General features: G+C 37.0%; 2 protein-coding genes across 2 annotated transcripts in view; both read left to right on the top strand.

Moving 5' to 3' along the window:
* Positions 1-12,962, top strand: LOC119774883 (5-hydroxytryptamine receptor 3A-like). Its single transcript, XM_038272602.1, has 11 exons — positions 1-54; positions 2,208-2,288; positions 2,580-2,743; positions 2,949-2,993; positions 4,226-4,335; positions 6,435-6,604; positions 6,729-6,889; positions 11,263-11,473; positions 11,562-11,714; positions 11,793-11,866; positions 11,946-12,962. The coding sequence occupies exons 1-11, from the start codon at positions 18-20 to the stop codon at positions 12,183-12,185; spliced, it is 1,446 nt and encodes a 481-aa protein (XP_038128530.1). The 5' UTR covers positions 1-17; the 3' UTR covers positions 12,186-12,962.
* A 284-nt stretch (positions 12,963-13,246) lies between these two features.
* LOC119774884 (5-hydroxytryptamine receptor 3C-like) overlaps positions 13,247-14,441 on the top strand; it is a 33,374-nt gene continuing 32,179 nt past the window's right edge. The window contains exon 1 of the mRNA XM_038272603.1: positions 13,247-13,263. Coding sequence (XP_038128531.1) covers positions 13,262-13,263 — 2 coding nt within the window. The 5' untranslated portion in view covers positions 13,247-13,261. The remainder of the gene's footprint in view (positions 13,264-14,441) is intronic.

Genomic DNA, 14,441 nt, shown 5'->3' on the forward strand with positions numbered 1-14,441 from the left:
CTGATCTCACAGCGATTATGCCTTTAGGTTTCTTCCTTCTGCTTCTTTTTACAGGTAAGGTTAGCAAATGCATGCATATGCAACTTGAGGTTATAGAGATAAGTTTAGCTTCCTATGAAATTTTTATTATTAAAATCATCTGAAAATCTAAATTAATTGAGACACTGTAAATATAGTTCAGCCATACTCTTAAGAAGTATCTTCTTTGCTCCCTACAAGAGATTTTTTTTTTCTTCTGTTTTTTGAACATTAGATTTTAATATTGCTTGCAATTGCTGTCAAAGCATAGCTTTATTTAATCCGATGTTGTTGTTTTTTTTCTTGACATTAAGGCAAAGTTAAAGGATGATTTAGATAATAGCATAAAGAAGTGCCATCCTTCTTATTTACATGCAACTAGAACCTGAAATAAGTGATCAGGGGTTCCGCATTCAGAGTTTGCTATATCAGAGATATCTTATTACAGCTTGTGCATGTCTGTGTATTTAATCATGAGAGGAAGAAAGGTGACCCACTAATTAGAATGACTTGCCTGAGAATAGTGTCCATTGATGTTACGGCCATCATCTACACTTTCCTGGATATGACTTCAACATTCAATATGATGTTATCGTTCCTAAAAATATTGATGTTTTATACCAGTGCTCTGTTATTCACGCAATAATTTTATATTTAATGCACAACCCAGTGGAGTGTGGAGGGGAATGCATTATTTATCCAAAAAGCCTGCAGACTGTCGTGTTTTGTTCTGTGAACACATTCCCAACTGGCTGTGTGTTAGGACTATAAATTAAATTGTAATTTTAATTTAAATCAAATAGGGAAAAAATGACAACAAAGTTATTTCAAAATATACACAAATTTAGAAAAAATTATTTAAATCCAATATCAAAGATATTTCAGTTAAAAATATTGACTATACTAGTGAAACTCAATAAAAATAGCTTTACACAAAAAAGACAAAAAATGGTTGAAAACCATAAAAAGAAATATGCAATTATATTACAGTTAAGCATCGATTTTGTTTGACAACCAAATTTATTTTGAATAGTTGGGAATAAGATCAAATTAGCGTTTAACTAATTTAGAGCAACTGGAATGCGTTCAAATCAATTCACAATTCAAATCCATGGAGGTAAATAAAACAAGAACTGCTGAAATATTTTCTTAAATTATTTCCTTACTCAGTAACCTTTAAGTTAAATATTATTAACCTTCTATGCCTGTTCCTGAGAAAATAGTTAAGGTAAAGACCACCTTGCCAATGGAAATAGACAATTTACATTAAGAATAGGAAAGAACACTTGCATTGTCTTATTTCAAGAGCATATTATTGAACTGTCCTATTTTAAGAGTTAAAAATATTAATTCCATTGGTAAATAATTTTATTTACCTTCTCAAATTAAGAGTAAATACATTTCAGAATGTTTTACTTATTCCTAGATTGTTTTTGCAGTGTAGATCTTCTTCTGGGATCACCAGGAGCTTGAGCAAGGGTTTAAGAATGAATATCCTCATTTGCAATTCAATAGATCTCCCCACTGGACTCTTCTGGGAGAGGGAGTCCATGCAAAAGAGAATGAGAGTTTATGAGGTAACACCTTTGTCCCTAAGACCAGTGGCGGACAGGATCAAATGTCGCTGTTGGAGTTTCTTGTGTGAGAGGGTGATTCAGCAGTTTGGCAGTTGGTGCAGCAGAGCAAATTGCATCTTTTTCCACCATTGCTCCAAGTTACCACCCTGAACATTGATCCTAAATGTCCAAAATGCATATCATGGCTTATGGCATAACAACATTATAATATGAGAATCAAATATGACAAACAAATAAATACCCATGTACATAATTCCCATACTAATATAAAAATTATAAACCCTCTAAAAAGTGTCAAAATAATCTTAGGCTTGATTTTCATTCTAAAACACAATGATATTTTAGTAGATCTTATTGTGCTGTGTTTTCTTATTATGTATTTACTGTGAATCCTTTCAGCAGCTCCCTTCAAGGGCCACCACAGGAAGTCACTACAACTTGCACACAAATTTGACAGAGCTTTTATGCCGTATCCACTTCCTACCGCATCCACAATTTCAACCACAATTTTTATATTGAAGACGTAGACTTAGCCCGCTAAATTACAGAGGGACCACAACCCTTATTTACTCTAGACTTTAATTGACTTTTTGTATTTCCTTTGTTTCTTAGCTTTCCCAGATGCGGTTGCTGAGACCCTGAGGCACAGCTCAAAGAATAAAACTTCTATTGAGATATATGAAAACATTCGAGGTGGGAATATTTTTTGAAGGAATTCACATTGTGCTTAGCACAGGATAAAATTGGATTGGATATGGGTCAAAATTGGATCATTTTTACTCCTGTATATAGACAGTAGAGTGGATTTTAGGAGACACAATCCCTCAGTGTAACCATTTTAATAAAATAAATGTGAATCTATAATGTGGCTATAACAATCAATTATGAGCAGACATGGCTGGACTATTCAACACAACTATGTCGTACTTCTTGAGATCAAGGGCTCATCGTTGTCACCTACATTGTATGTTTATCTAATTTCAGGAAACCCAGTATCTGGTCCTGCAAAATGTAGCTTTGAGGCTGTCTTAAAATACCTGAACATGACCAATAACAGTGAAATTTACACTTTAAGCCGACCTGTAAAAAACCACAACCATTCATCATGGATCTTCCTTGAAGTGAAAGTCTATGCAATTCTTGATGTGGTGAGTTTTCTTTGATTTATTTATCTGCATTTTCACCTGCAGTTTTCTTACAGTTTAAGTGCTAAAATTGATTAACACAACCAGGTTATGTGCAGAGGTGTACATTGACAGCATATATTTTTTGAACAGTTTCTTTTGATATTATTAAAGAGTTCGGCAGCCTGATGAAAGGAAATTTAACTTAACAGCATGTGTTTATTTACAGAGAGAAACTGACCAGTCTTTCATTTCATATATTTGGATTTATCTGGTAAGTGTTCTGCTAGCTCCTAGAAATACAGCACCTAACACAAACCCACCGTTGTATAAAATCCATTTGCAGTGTTGGAGCAAAGTATTTGCCCACCCTGGAGAGTTTTTTATCACATTTTTTTTGCCACACATTGCATATCCTAATTGCCTCAGTCTATGTTAGGTGCATTGTTCAACGATTAAAATGAATGGGCAACAAAACAAAGCAACAAGGAAGGTTTTCAAGGCACAAATCAATTGAGAAAAAAGGATTGTTTGGCCCAAAATCATCTTGACCCTGATCAATTCTGGGAAACTGGAACTTTCTGTGAGTCATGCAATTTTGCATAACACTAACAAATTATTATAGAGGCAACATAGTATTGTATGACAGGTAAATATGGTTCAAGGCTGATTTGCTGCCTAAGGTACAAAGTTCCTATTTTCAGTAGCATATTTTAGTAGAAAAACAATTAAAAAACATGAAAAAAAAAGACCAAACAAGAAATTAGAATAAGAAATAGTCAGCCACCTAATCTGCCCTTTAAGTGCACTCTCTGCCTAGCCTCATTCTCTGACCTCCCAGTGTTTCTGCCTGAGCTCCAAAGCAGGGCAGACTCGGCCATTGCATCTACCCTGCTTTGGGCTCTCTCTGTCCGGTGTTGTGCTTGTCTGCCATTATTTTGGCACATCCATGCACTGATAGCTGTGTGTCGTCTGTAATACAGGCCAAAGGAGGCCCAACTAAATACTGAGTGCTGTACATGCTCATACTTTTCATGTTCATACTTTTCAGTTGGCCAACATTTCTATAAATCCTTTGTTTTTATTGGTCTTCAGTAATATTCTAATTTTCTGATATGATGAATTTGAGATTTTCATTTGTTGTCATTTGTAATCATCAAAATTAAACAAAATAAACATCTGAAATATATGAGTTTGTATGTAATGTATGAATATAATATAAAAGTTTCACTTTTTAAATGGAATTACTGAAATCAATCTACTTTTTCATGATATTCTAATTTTATGACCAGCACCTGTATATAGCTACTAAGATATGTATGAACATTTGTTTGAATGCCTGAAACACTTCAGGAGTAACCAGGCAAAAAACATCAAAATCTGTAACAGGGAAAAACACTTTTTACACGACTATGTTTTGAAAAGCATTTTTTAAGTCTTGTCACTTCTTATTAGTTTTCTTCTTACTCATTTTGTACTTTTCTCTTAATTTGTTTTCTTGTTTAGAGATGGGACAATGAACATATTTGGTGGAATCCAGAAGATTTCTGTGGGCTTGATCACATCTTAGTTCCAACTCAACTTTTGTGGATTCCTGATCTGACCATTGAAGAAATGTAAGTTTAAATTCAATTTGAATAAATTCAAATCGACCTTTAACAAAATATGTGATAGAACATCTTATAGATCTGGAAATCACTCCTAAATACTTGCCTTTATGGTTGTTCATGTGTCATGATGGGTTCACTGAAAGCGACCCAAGAATGCAGAACACCACTGACGGACACAAGGATGAAAGTTTAACAGTTTTATTTTGCACAAACACACTGAATATTCTGGTTCAGGTTCGGGGCCTGGATTCTGGTTCACCGGAGTCTGCGTGAGAGACAGTTCAGTTAGCGTTGCCAACAGAGGTTTGATTTCCAGAAGTCTACTGATTGTACTTTGAGGGTTCTTAAGGTTAGCTTTGGGAGAGTCAATGTTGGTTCTGGAGAAGAGTTCATCAGCAGAGTCCGTAGCTGCTTCAGCGTCTCACGTCTACTTAGAACAGACCTTGGCTTTGGGTTACCCAGCTCAAGTCCAGAGCTGCTTGGAGGTTCTCTGTGAATTTTCAGGTTTGGCTCAGAGGGTCGGCTCGGCAGGTTAGCTCTTCCAGAGCTTTCACAAGGAGGCACAGGTTTCCTGGAAAACAGACACAGGGGTTAGAATCCAAGCTGGATTCAATAGTCATAGATTTACTCTGAGGATCTAGGCTTAAGCGCTGACCAACTGGAACAACACTGCGGCGTTGAGGCAAGGTCTGAAGACAGCTTAAGTAGTGGATCCTCTGATGATCTAGACGAGCTGCAGCTGTGCAGGAGGCTCCCTCAGAGGATCCACGGCGGACTCTGCTGGAGAAAGGTGGAACTTCTCCAGCTCCCAACATCATGGTCGTAAGACGATTGTGAATGTTTTCCTTTCCCAACGGTTTTAGTGCGATTGGGTGAAATGCTTAGGTTTCCCTGAAAATTGAAAAAACTATTTTTTTTACAGAGAGATTATGTTATTGACTAAAGTACAATAAATGAACCAAAAAAAAAAGATCAACCAAACTTCTAAAAGTCCCAATAGAGGAAAGGCGACTAGATGTGGGCCGTTTGGCGAATCTCAGAGAAGGGCTTGGTCTGGCAGCAATGTCACTCTAGGCTTGGATCGATTTAAGAGCAAGACTAACAATACTCAGAAGAAAATGAAGCTCAGGGATGTGAAGAGACTCACTAAGTTGAAGATTAACCACTTTGGATTTCCAATGGAGAAACTGGGCTTGTTGGTCCGGAAACCTAAACAGGTTCTGATCCAATAAAACTGAGTTGAGCAGAAGGGCTGCCGTTGTGCTGTGCCTCAGGAGCCGTGTTGGGTTAAGTGTCTTTGCTCAGAGACCCAGAGTGGCAGTCTGTGGAAGTGGGGCTTGAATCTCTAGATTCCAAGCGCAATGCCCTAACCACTAGGCCACTCCCCACAATCAGGCTCCCACTACTCCATTTTGAGAGCGGGATCAGTGATGGACAGTAATTCGCCTACATGTTAAGGATGCTGGAATACCATAAAGAATCATTTATGAACAGTTTAGTTTGTGCCTATAAGTCATTACCCATAGGAAGACGTTACCTGGATATAGCCTCACCGAATATCTTCAGAACAGCTCCAAATTATACAAAACTCATATGGGTGAGTAGAACATGATAGAACAGATATACATCCGCGCTAAAATATTAAGGTGAAAGTCATCATTATTATAGACCAGGGGTGGGCAATTCCAGTTCCTGAGTGCCGGTATCCTGCAGCTTTTAGACGTGCCTTTGGTTCAACACACCTGAATCAAGTAATTAGATGATTAAGAGGACATAGCAGCAACTGACTGCATACTGAGGAGGTAAGTCAATCATTTGATTCAGGCGTGTTGGACCAAGGGTGAATCTAAAAGTTGCAGGATACCGGCCCTCAGGAACAGGAATTGCCCACCCCTGGTATAGACCCTCCAAACCCAACTGTGAGAATAGATTAACGACAATATTTTTTCGCCCTTATAAGAGTCTGTCATTAACACAGCACGTTAATGCCAATAACGGCCCACCAGTAGTTATAGAATTATTTTCCTATGAACAAAGTATGACATGTTATAGTGTCACTGAATTACTGTAAATCATAAAATGTGTGTCTTGTTTGACTTATACAGGACAGAGCAGGACAAAGCCTCTCCGAGTCCTTATCTCAACATCAGAAGTCACGGTTGGGTTGAATATAGAAATGACCAGGTGGTTATCAGCACCTGCAGAATGCAGGTGTATAGATTCCCCTTTGACATTCAGAGCTGTAACATCTCCTTCAAGTCAATAATGCACCCTGGTAAGCCTCCACTTTGTTCCTACAACTTGAGACGGTTATAACGCTTGAATCTAATCAAAAATGTGTTGTAAAAACTATAGTTATCAGCTAAAAATGTAACACACTTTTCTTTATAATCGTGTAGATGAAGAGATAATGTTATACTACAACACCAACGACACAGAGGTGACAGAGTGGTCACGTGAAGCCATGCAGATGCAGTCTGAATGGCTGTTTATCAGCATGACAGTCACAAACAAAACAGTCAGCCATTTTGGCTTCAACCAAACAATGATTATCTACACTGTAAGTATATAGCTACAACTGTTAATCATTGCTATACTATGGAGATCTGCAAAATAAATGAACAATCCTGAGAACATTTGCAGCGCCTCTCAGGATTACTTGTAAATTGGGCTTTTGACTGACCCATCACTTGACAATTTTATTAATAGCGCCCTTCATTACTATTCATACTCTGTGAATATTTTCAAATTTTTGTTTGTAAAGTATTTCATTGGATATTTGGTGAAAGAATATAACAGACTGTGAACGTTAGATAAACTGGGTATACGTAGATGATTTGGTAGTTAGAGGTGTTCTTTGGTATTCCTTAACATAAGTTGGCCAATGAAAATAATTTGACAAGGACCATACCTCAAATTTTAAAGGTATATTGAGGTAAGGAGTTAAAGGAATGGAAGAACTAGAGGTGATGTCATCTGAGGTGATTTGAAGGTCTGGTTGGAGCCCACGTAGAACCCCCAAATATTTAGACAGGGTTAGAACATGGGTGGATGTGGGCTTGGTGAAGCACACAGGGATTGTTATGGATAAAGGAGCAGGAAGCTTAGGAAGCCCAATGACCGAGATTCTATTAGTATGATCAGAGATACCATGGTTGGATGCCATGGAGGCAGTAACATTTTGGAGAATGGACAAAATAATGTTCGCTAGAGATACCAGAACTCAGCAGGACTTCTTTGTGAATCAGAATATCTTGTCTAGACTTCCTGAGTCAGTAATGAATAGTGGACCCTGAGGTGAACCATTTAGAGATCAGTTCATATAGGCTGAGGAAAGAGCTAAGACAGAAAAGATCAATTGGAAATAAAACTTTGACCTGGACAGTTGGAATTTTTGGATGACAACATCTGTTGTGTATAACATCTGTCAGAAAGCAGGACGTTTAAGAAATGCAGAATAATGCAGCTGATTTTCTTCAGGGTCAATGTTGCTTAGAAAGAGCACAAGTCAAGAGTAAAACCCAAGAACTAAATTCTTGCATGGTCCAATTGTTTTTTTCTCTTCAGAGGTAAGAATGCCAAAGTTTGAAAAGACTTTGGTCTAAGCCCCAAAGATCCTGGCTTAAATGTGAGAATAGGGTGGTTACGGTCAGGAAATTGTCAAGATGGTGGAAAATATAAGGGAGCTTGTAGTTGTTACTGAGGATTCAACACAATGCTTCTGACAGTCATAGATTTTGGGCAACTCCGACAGCTGAAGGTAAGCCATACTGTCAGGGGCAACCAAAGAGGACTCAATTGCAGGACTCAACTCAGGGAAATGAAGTCAAAAAAATAATTTAATGCGCTACAGCACAATGACTGGAGCAACTGACAAAAATCTAAAAAAAAACAAAGGCTGGTCAAAAAACAAATAGATCAACTAGCTTAACTGCTAGGCAATGTAGAACAAAGGCCGGGATGCTTGACACAAGTCACAAAGACGAACTGGAAGAGGAAGAGGTTTGAATAGGTGAGGCAACTTGCAACAAGACACAGGTGAGCAGTATCAGGAAGGCTGATTAAAGGGGAATCCCAGGAAGTGAAGTAGTCTGAGATTAAAACAGAAATTAGTGAACCAAAATAAAACAGGAGGTAAAAAAAAAAATCAACTGAGCCAGACACAAAATGACAAAATGGAAAGAAAGAAACTAATCAGCAGAACTGCATGTGACACATCGTGTAAAGTAGTAAGCACCTTGCAGAAATGGTCCAGGAAACAACAGAAATCAAGGTGGATAGGGATAACTTAAAAGGCTCTGGTCATGTCTGGCTTGTAGAGCTAGGCTTCTTGGCCAACTAAGTAAATGTGTAATATAGTGTGATTGACGTTTGCATATTTCATGGAGACTCTGGGAACAGAGTTGTGCTATCAATTCTAGGAACATGAGAGTCATGAATAGTTAACTTCTTGGTCAGCTAACCAAATTAGCAAAATGGAATAACTGATAATTGTGTATTTTGTAGCACTTTTATCCTCAATGTTAGGAAGAAAACACACTCTCTATGTTCAGAAAGTTGAACAATGATCATTTATTGCACTCAACAGGTATTATTATTATTTTTTGTTAATACAAAGATTTAGAAAAAAACAAACAAAATAGAGCATTTTGATAAACTAAAAAAAAAAGAAAAAGTTCAAATAAAAGTGTCCTTTTCTGTCTGTTCACATACACTTCTTCTACCCGGGTAGGTTTTTGTTTGTATTAAGCGCGCTTATCTGTATTAGAGAAGTGGGTAGATGTCTGTAATCCTCGTGGAGCAGATCCTGTTCTCCGTTTCCTGTCGTTTGGCTCACTACTGAACTATTGAGATTAAGAATTCATGCAGATTGATTCCTGATCCAGCAGAAAAATTAAACCAATTTACACACATAGTGTAGAAACATACTTCCATTAATACTATGTTCATCTACTACTCTTACTCTGATTCTCTGCATTGTCATAACCAAATCATTGTAAATGACAGTGTACACACTTAAGTAGGCCTATTATGTTTACACAATTATACATTAAGAACTTGTATTCTTAACATAAATGGACTTCTCAGTCTTTTTAAAGCAGTATTTATATCAATAACCAGCTTTTAAATCAATATTTATCTTTTTAACTGCAACGCTTTATCTCTTTTTAACCTTTCTAACCATGGATGTGTGTATGACGTCATTCACGCGCTGGACTGGAGTTGTGACAGGCAGCCCGGGCCACAGACGGCTACGCTCTACCCCTTCTATACATTCGGCTAGCTAATCTGAATCGTTCAATTCCATTTCAAGAGCGAGATCATCTGTGGTAATAGCACTAGACATCTTCCAGGCATGTAAGTAAAAGCAGCATGTAAGTAAGCAGCAGTTTAGCGGACAGGATGAATGAACTGCAGCCGGCGTGCGCGGATGAGGTCATACACACTTCGCTTTGTTTTAAAAAAATCTAAATATAAAAATATAACTGCAGATGTCTGGGGGACAGTGATTGCCCTACATGTTATGAATGCTGGTGTACCATAAAGAATAAATTATGAACAGTTTAGTTTGTGCCTTCAAGTCGTTGCCCATAGGAAGACATTACTTGGATATAACCTAACAAAATATCTTCAGAACGGCTCCAACTGACACAAAACTCATATGGGTGACTAGAACATTATGTAATAACGTAAAATCAAGGGCTCAATGAAAAAAAAAAAAAACGACGTTCCCCTTTGACCACAGCCTTAGTGACATTAAAAGGCGCATGGAGGGCAGGTGTCACTTTGTTTAGGAGTGATTGGTGAAGGAGGGCAGAAGATGGCCAGTACAGAATTGAAGAGCTGCAAAAGGAGGAACCAACATTTCTTGAATTCTAATCTTCATTCCTGTCATCCTTAAACAAGTATACTGTTTTATTCAGTAAATATCTGAATGGCTCAAGAGCTTTAGTTTTAAGATCTGCATATAGAATATTAAAGAGAGGAGATAGGCTTCCCTTTAACTTCCTACTATGTATTGAGGGTTCACGCTGTCCCAGTTTAGTGGGCAACATTTTTTTTGTCTATTAGTAAAATTAGGCTGGCTGCAGTGATCATACTGTATGTAATGTGGTGTTTTATAGGACTAAATGTGTTTAATGAGTTTGTTACTTTGGAATGAATTCATTTTAATTTACAGAGGTAAAGTACACAATATTTCACCTTATGACAGAAATCCACTTTGAAGTTCAAAAAAGGGTTCCTGCTATTGTTTCTTTTTTTAATCATTGCCAGGCCATTCAACTTTAACCCCCCACTGCCATTTATGCCCTTGATTTGAAAAAGGGCCTTTGTACTAAAGCAACAGTTAACTTGATTTTTGTATTATTATCCTAAGCAATGAGTAGCAAATTACCTTTAAAACACCTTTAATATTTCCAAATATAGAGTGGTAGCGGTTAGTTCCCCTTCAGGCTAAAAGCCAGCCAAATGGCCTCTGCTTTCCAGCCAACTTCCCTCCAAATTCCAACTGCTGAAATTCAACTTTATATTAGTCTGAGATTCTGAAATGTTAAGAAAATATTTAGAACTGTTTTACAATGTGTTTATTTTGCACTTGGGTCAAATCACACAGCTAAAACAATTTAGAAGTAAGTCAATATTTCTTAAATTAAGTGTATTTACCCTTAATTTGAGCAGATAAATTATATGATTTACCTGTGGAATTAGTATTTTTATTCTTAGAATAAGATAATTAGATAATATGCACTTCAAATAAGACAATGCTGTTGTTTTTTCTTATTTTACATGTAAATTGTCTTGTTCCATTGGCAAATTGTCTCACTTATCTCCTCAATTCAAGGAAAAATGCACTTATTTTAAGAAAAATTTACTTAATTAGATCTAATTTTTTGCAGTGCATGATAATCACACTGATACCTTGTTTCACAGAAAAACATGAAGAGGAGATCTGTCCTCTATATTGCAAACTTCTTGCTTCCTGTTTTCTTTTTTTTGTGTCTGGACTTTGGCTCCCTCTTGATGTCAGACACCAGTGGTGAAAAGGTTGCCTTTAAAATCACTATTCTGCTGTCAGTCACAGTGATGCAGCTCATCCTAAATGACATTCTTCCCTGTTCATCAGACAGGATCCCCCTAACAGGTAAAGATGATTTTAGTTTCCATTTATCATAACCCCCTGCAAACAATATTTAACCATTTCTACTAATGAATCTGCTTTTTTTCATAAGTGGCTTACTGCATTGGGATTTTCACTCTCATGCTAATAAGTCTCTTAAAGACTATTTTGGTGATTTATCTAACTGATAAAGATGCACAACAGGACAACGAAACCCAGTATAATCAAGAGGAAAAACTGAAAATAGTCCAAAGCTGTTTCACAGGTAAGAATGAACTATCTACAAAAATCAGGATCTCAAATTCATCTATCTTATGAAGCAAGCTTTTATTTACTGTTTCAGGGCTAAAGAAACAGAGCCATGTAGAATCAGTTAAAAAATTGTCATTCGATGAAATGCCATCTTTGAACAAACAGGTGAGAAATTTTTGTTTTTAAAGGCATAAATGTAAAGATTTATATATTCATTAAAATCTGTGTACTGAACCATCAACAGGAAAGCACAACCAAACATATGGAGGTGCCCCTCGCAATGGAGGACATATCAGATGAGCTCAGAGAGAGCAAGAAAAAAATAAATCTCCTCTGCAATGGACATGAAGATAAGAAACCTTACTACTGGACCAGAGTGGCTCAAAAAATCAACAATGTGTTTGTTTTTATTTACATCTTATCAGCCATCCTGTTTTTGTCAACTATTGCTATAATGTGGTATCCTGCTTCTGGAGAGATATAGAAAAATAATATGTGATCGCATTAACACTTGTATTACTCTGAATAGTAGAAACAATAATTTTGGGGATAACTTTTTTGCGGAGTAGTTACGCCCCCATGCTAGCAGTTGATGTAACGTCCTATGACACAGAATAGCGATCACAGGCAGTTGCGATTGGGACAGTCCTTTAGAGTGAAATAAATTACTAGAATCAATATATTATAATGGTTCAGTCAAAAAATCCATTCACTAAATTACTAAGTTCATGTAGCTGTGATCGGTCCTTGGTATGCCTTTCTGGCTGTCTGTGTGGTCGTCCTTCTTGATTCGGTGCAGGAGCGTGCCATTTTTAAAAACTGAGGAGTAATAACAACAATGGACAAAGGTTGATTGAGGAGGTTCAGAAGTACAACCACTTGTACGATGCCTCAGACATGTTGTTTTGGAAAACAAACACTCCCGCCGGCACCGCCGAAGAAGTTCTTGTGACCATCCGCCGAAGTTCTCGCAAGTTCTCTAATAGTGTCATGATTTTCTTAAGGGATCTGACCCACATGCAGTAAACCACTCAGAGAACCAGGGTAAAAGTGTTAACAGGTTTATTAATAAGATCAGCGGGGGTTGGATTCAGGAAGCTCAGTGTATTGGTGAACTGGAACTGGAAGAGGGAAGGGAAGTATCAGTGGTTAGTTCAGGATCCTTGGGGACTTTGAACGATGACTTAGAGAGACAGAGAAAACGGGACTCACATTAGTGGAGAAAACTTTCTTCCCAGAATCGGATGAGTCGGAGTCGGTGTGGGTTTATACCAAGTCTAGGTTTAGACTTGGTTGGACCCTGAGAAACCAAACATCCAGCTTGCAGGATGACTTCCTGCCGAAAAGGCAAAGACAAAAACAAGGTTAGGCTCAGTGAAACAAAGACTCAGTTATACTCAGCTAAACTCAGCTTGGCTAGAGTGACCAAAACTGCTGCTCATCTTGAGCTCAGGTCCTTAGTAGATCTTGGCAGTGGCAAATCTAGAAAGGATCCCATGGTGTGGCAAAGGAGGCTGAACAATTCTTGGCAGGCTGCAATGCCAGACCTCTTATTGAAATATGTAAGTACATCTCTCATATCAATGGAGCAAACATAAAATAAAAAAATCTACTATAAATTTGTTATTGTGTCATTTTCTTGTATAACACACAAGGACATTTTTAGTAATAGACTAACCTATTTATTTAAAAAAAAAGTTTCACTAAATAAATAAATAAAGAAGACAAATTCAGAAAAGGGACTCCGTAAAAATATCCACTGGACTTGGTTTCCAAGATTTGAAGACGTTTCGCCACCTCTCCAGGAAGCTTTCTCAATTCAAATGTCTGGATCCGCAGTGAGTTTGAGTCTTACTGTATATAGACAAAGCCTTGTATCGCTTGGAAACATGCAAATGGTAACCGATGAAAAGGGACTTAAATTGCCTTACTGGGCTGATTTCAGTGATCCCTTTTAGAAGCTCTTGAGGTGACATTTGCTAAACTGGGCAGTAAAATGTCAAATCCAAATGTATTATTATACTGTACATATTTATGTTATATTTATATAAGGGTTTTTGTACAATCAATGGATTAGTTATTTCAAGTATGACATTGAAGTGAGGAGGAGGGGGGTTGAATATATAATTATTGCACAACACGACAACTATAGTGCACTTGCTGGAATATTAAAACAGTTTCTCAGTAAACCTCAGCTGATAAAAAATGCTGCAGCAAGACTTTTAACCAGAAACAAAATGTTAAGTGTATAAGAAAATACTTGAAAATCTCTTCCCTAGCTTTCAGTTAAAATGCTAATTCTTTTCAAAATACTTGTGATTGTTTTAATATCAGTAAATAGCAAGAATTAACTTTAGATCAACGTTTGGCTCTTTTAGTCAATGTGGTATACCCCTCTGAAATTCTCTTACCCAACACCTCCAGTTTCTACAATGTTTAAATTTAAAAGCAAATCATCAGCATATTAAAAAGCAAATGAAAAAAAAAGTTTTTTTTCTCAAACCTCTTATTAGGTTCAGCGTTTTGGCTGTAAAATGTTGGCCTTGTTGCTTTATACTTTTATTTCAGTCTGATTAGTTTTTAGATTATAGTTCAGCATGCTGTCTTTATCTCTAAATGAATTGTGTTGTTTGAATTGCTGTTTCATTACTTGCTTTTGATACCCTGGCCCAGTGCTTCTATGATTGTTGTATAAAATAATCTCTATTGATAAACAGTTGTTTTATTTTACTTTCTATAT

This window comes from Cyprinodon tularosa, unplaced genomic scaffold (assembly GCF_016077235.1).
Source record: "Cyprinodon tularosa strain WSP-4 unplaced genomic scaffold, ASM1607723v1 ctg84, whole genome shotgun sequence".
NCBI lineage: Eukaryota > Metazoa > Chordata > Actinopteri > Cyprinodontiformes > Cyprinodontidae > Cyprinodon > Cyprinodon tularosa.

Bases quoted from the DNA above. Each gene is read 5' to 3' on its own strand.
- LOC119774883 (XM_038272602.1), top strand. From the start codon at position 18: ATGCCTTTAGGTTTCTTCCTTCTGCTTCTTTTTACAG. The intron at 6,605-6,728 runs GTAAGCCTCCAC...ATAATCGTGTAG, and splicing joins CAAGTCAATAATGCACCCTG to ATGAAGAGATAATGTTATAC. The intron at 11,715-11,792 runs GTAAGAATGAAC...TTACTGTTTCAG, and splicing joins AGTCCAAAGCTGTTTCACAG to GGCTAAAGAAACAGAGCCAT.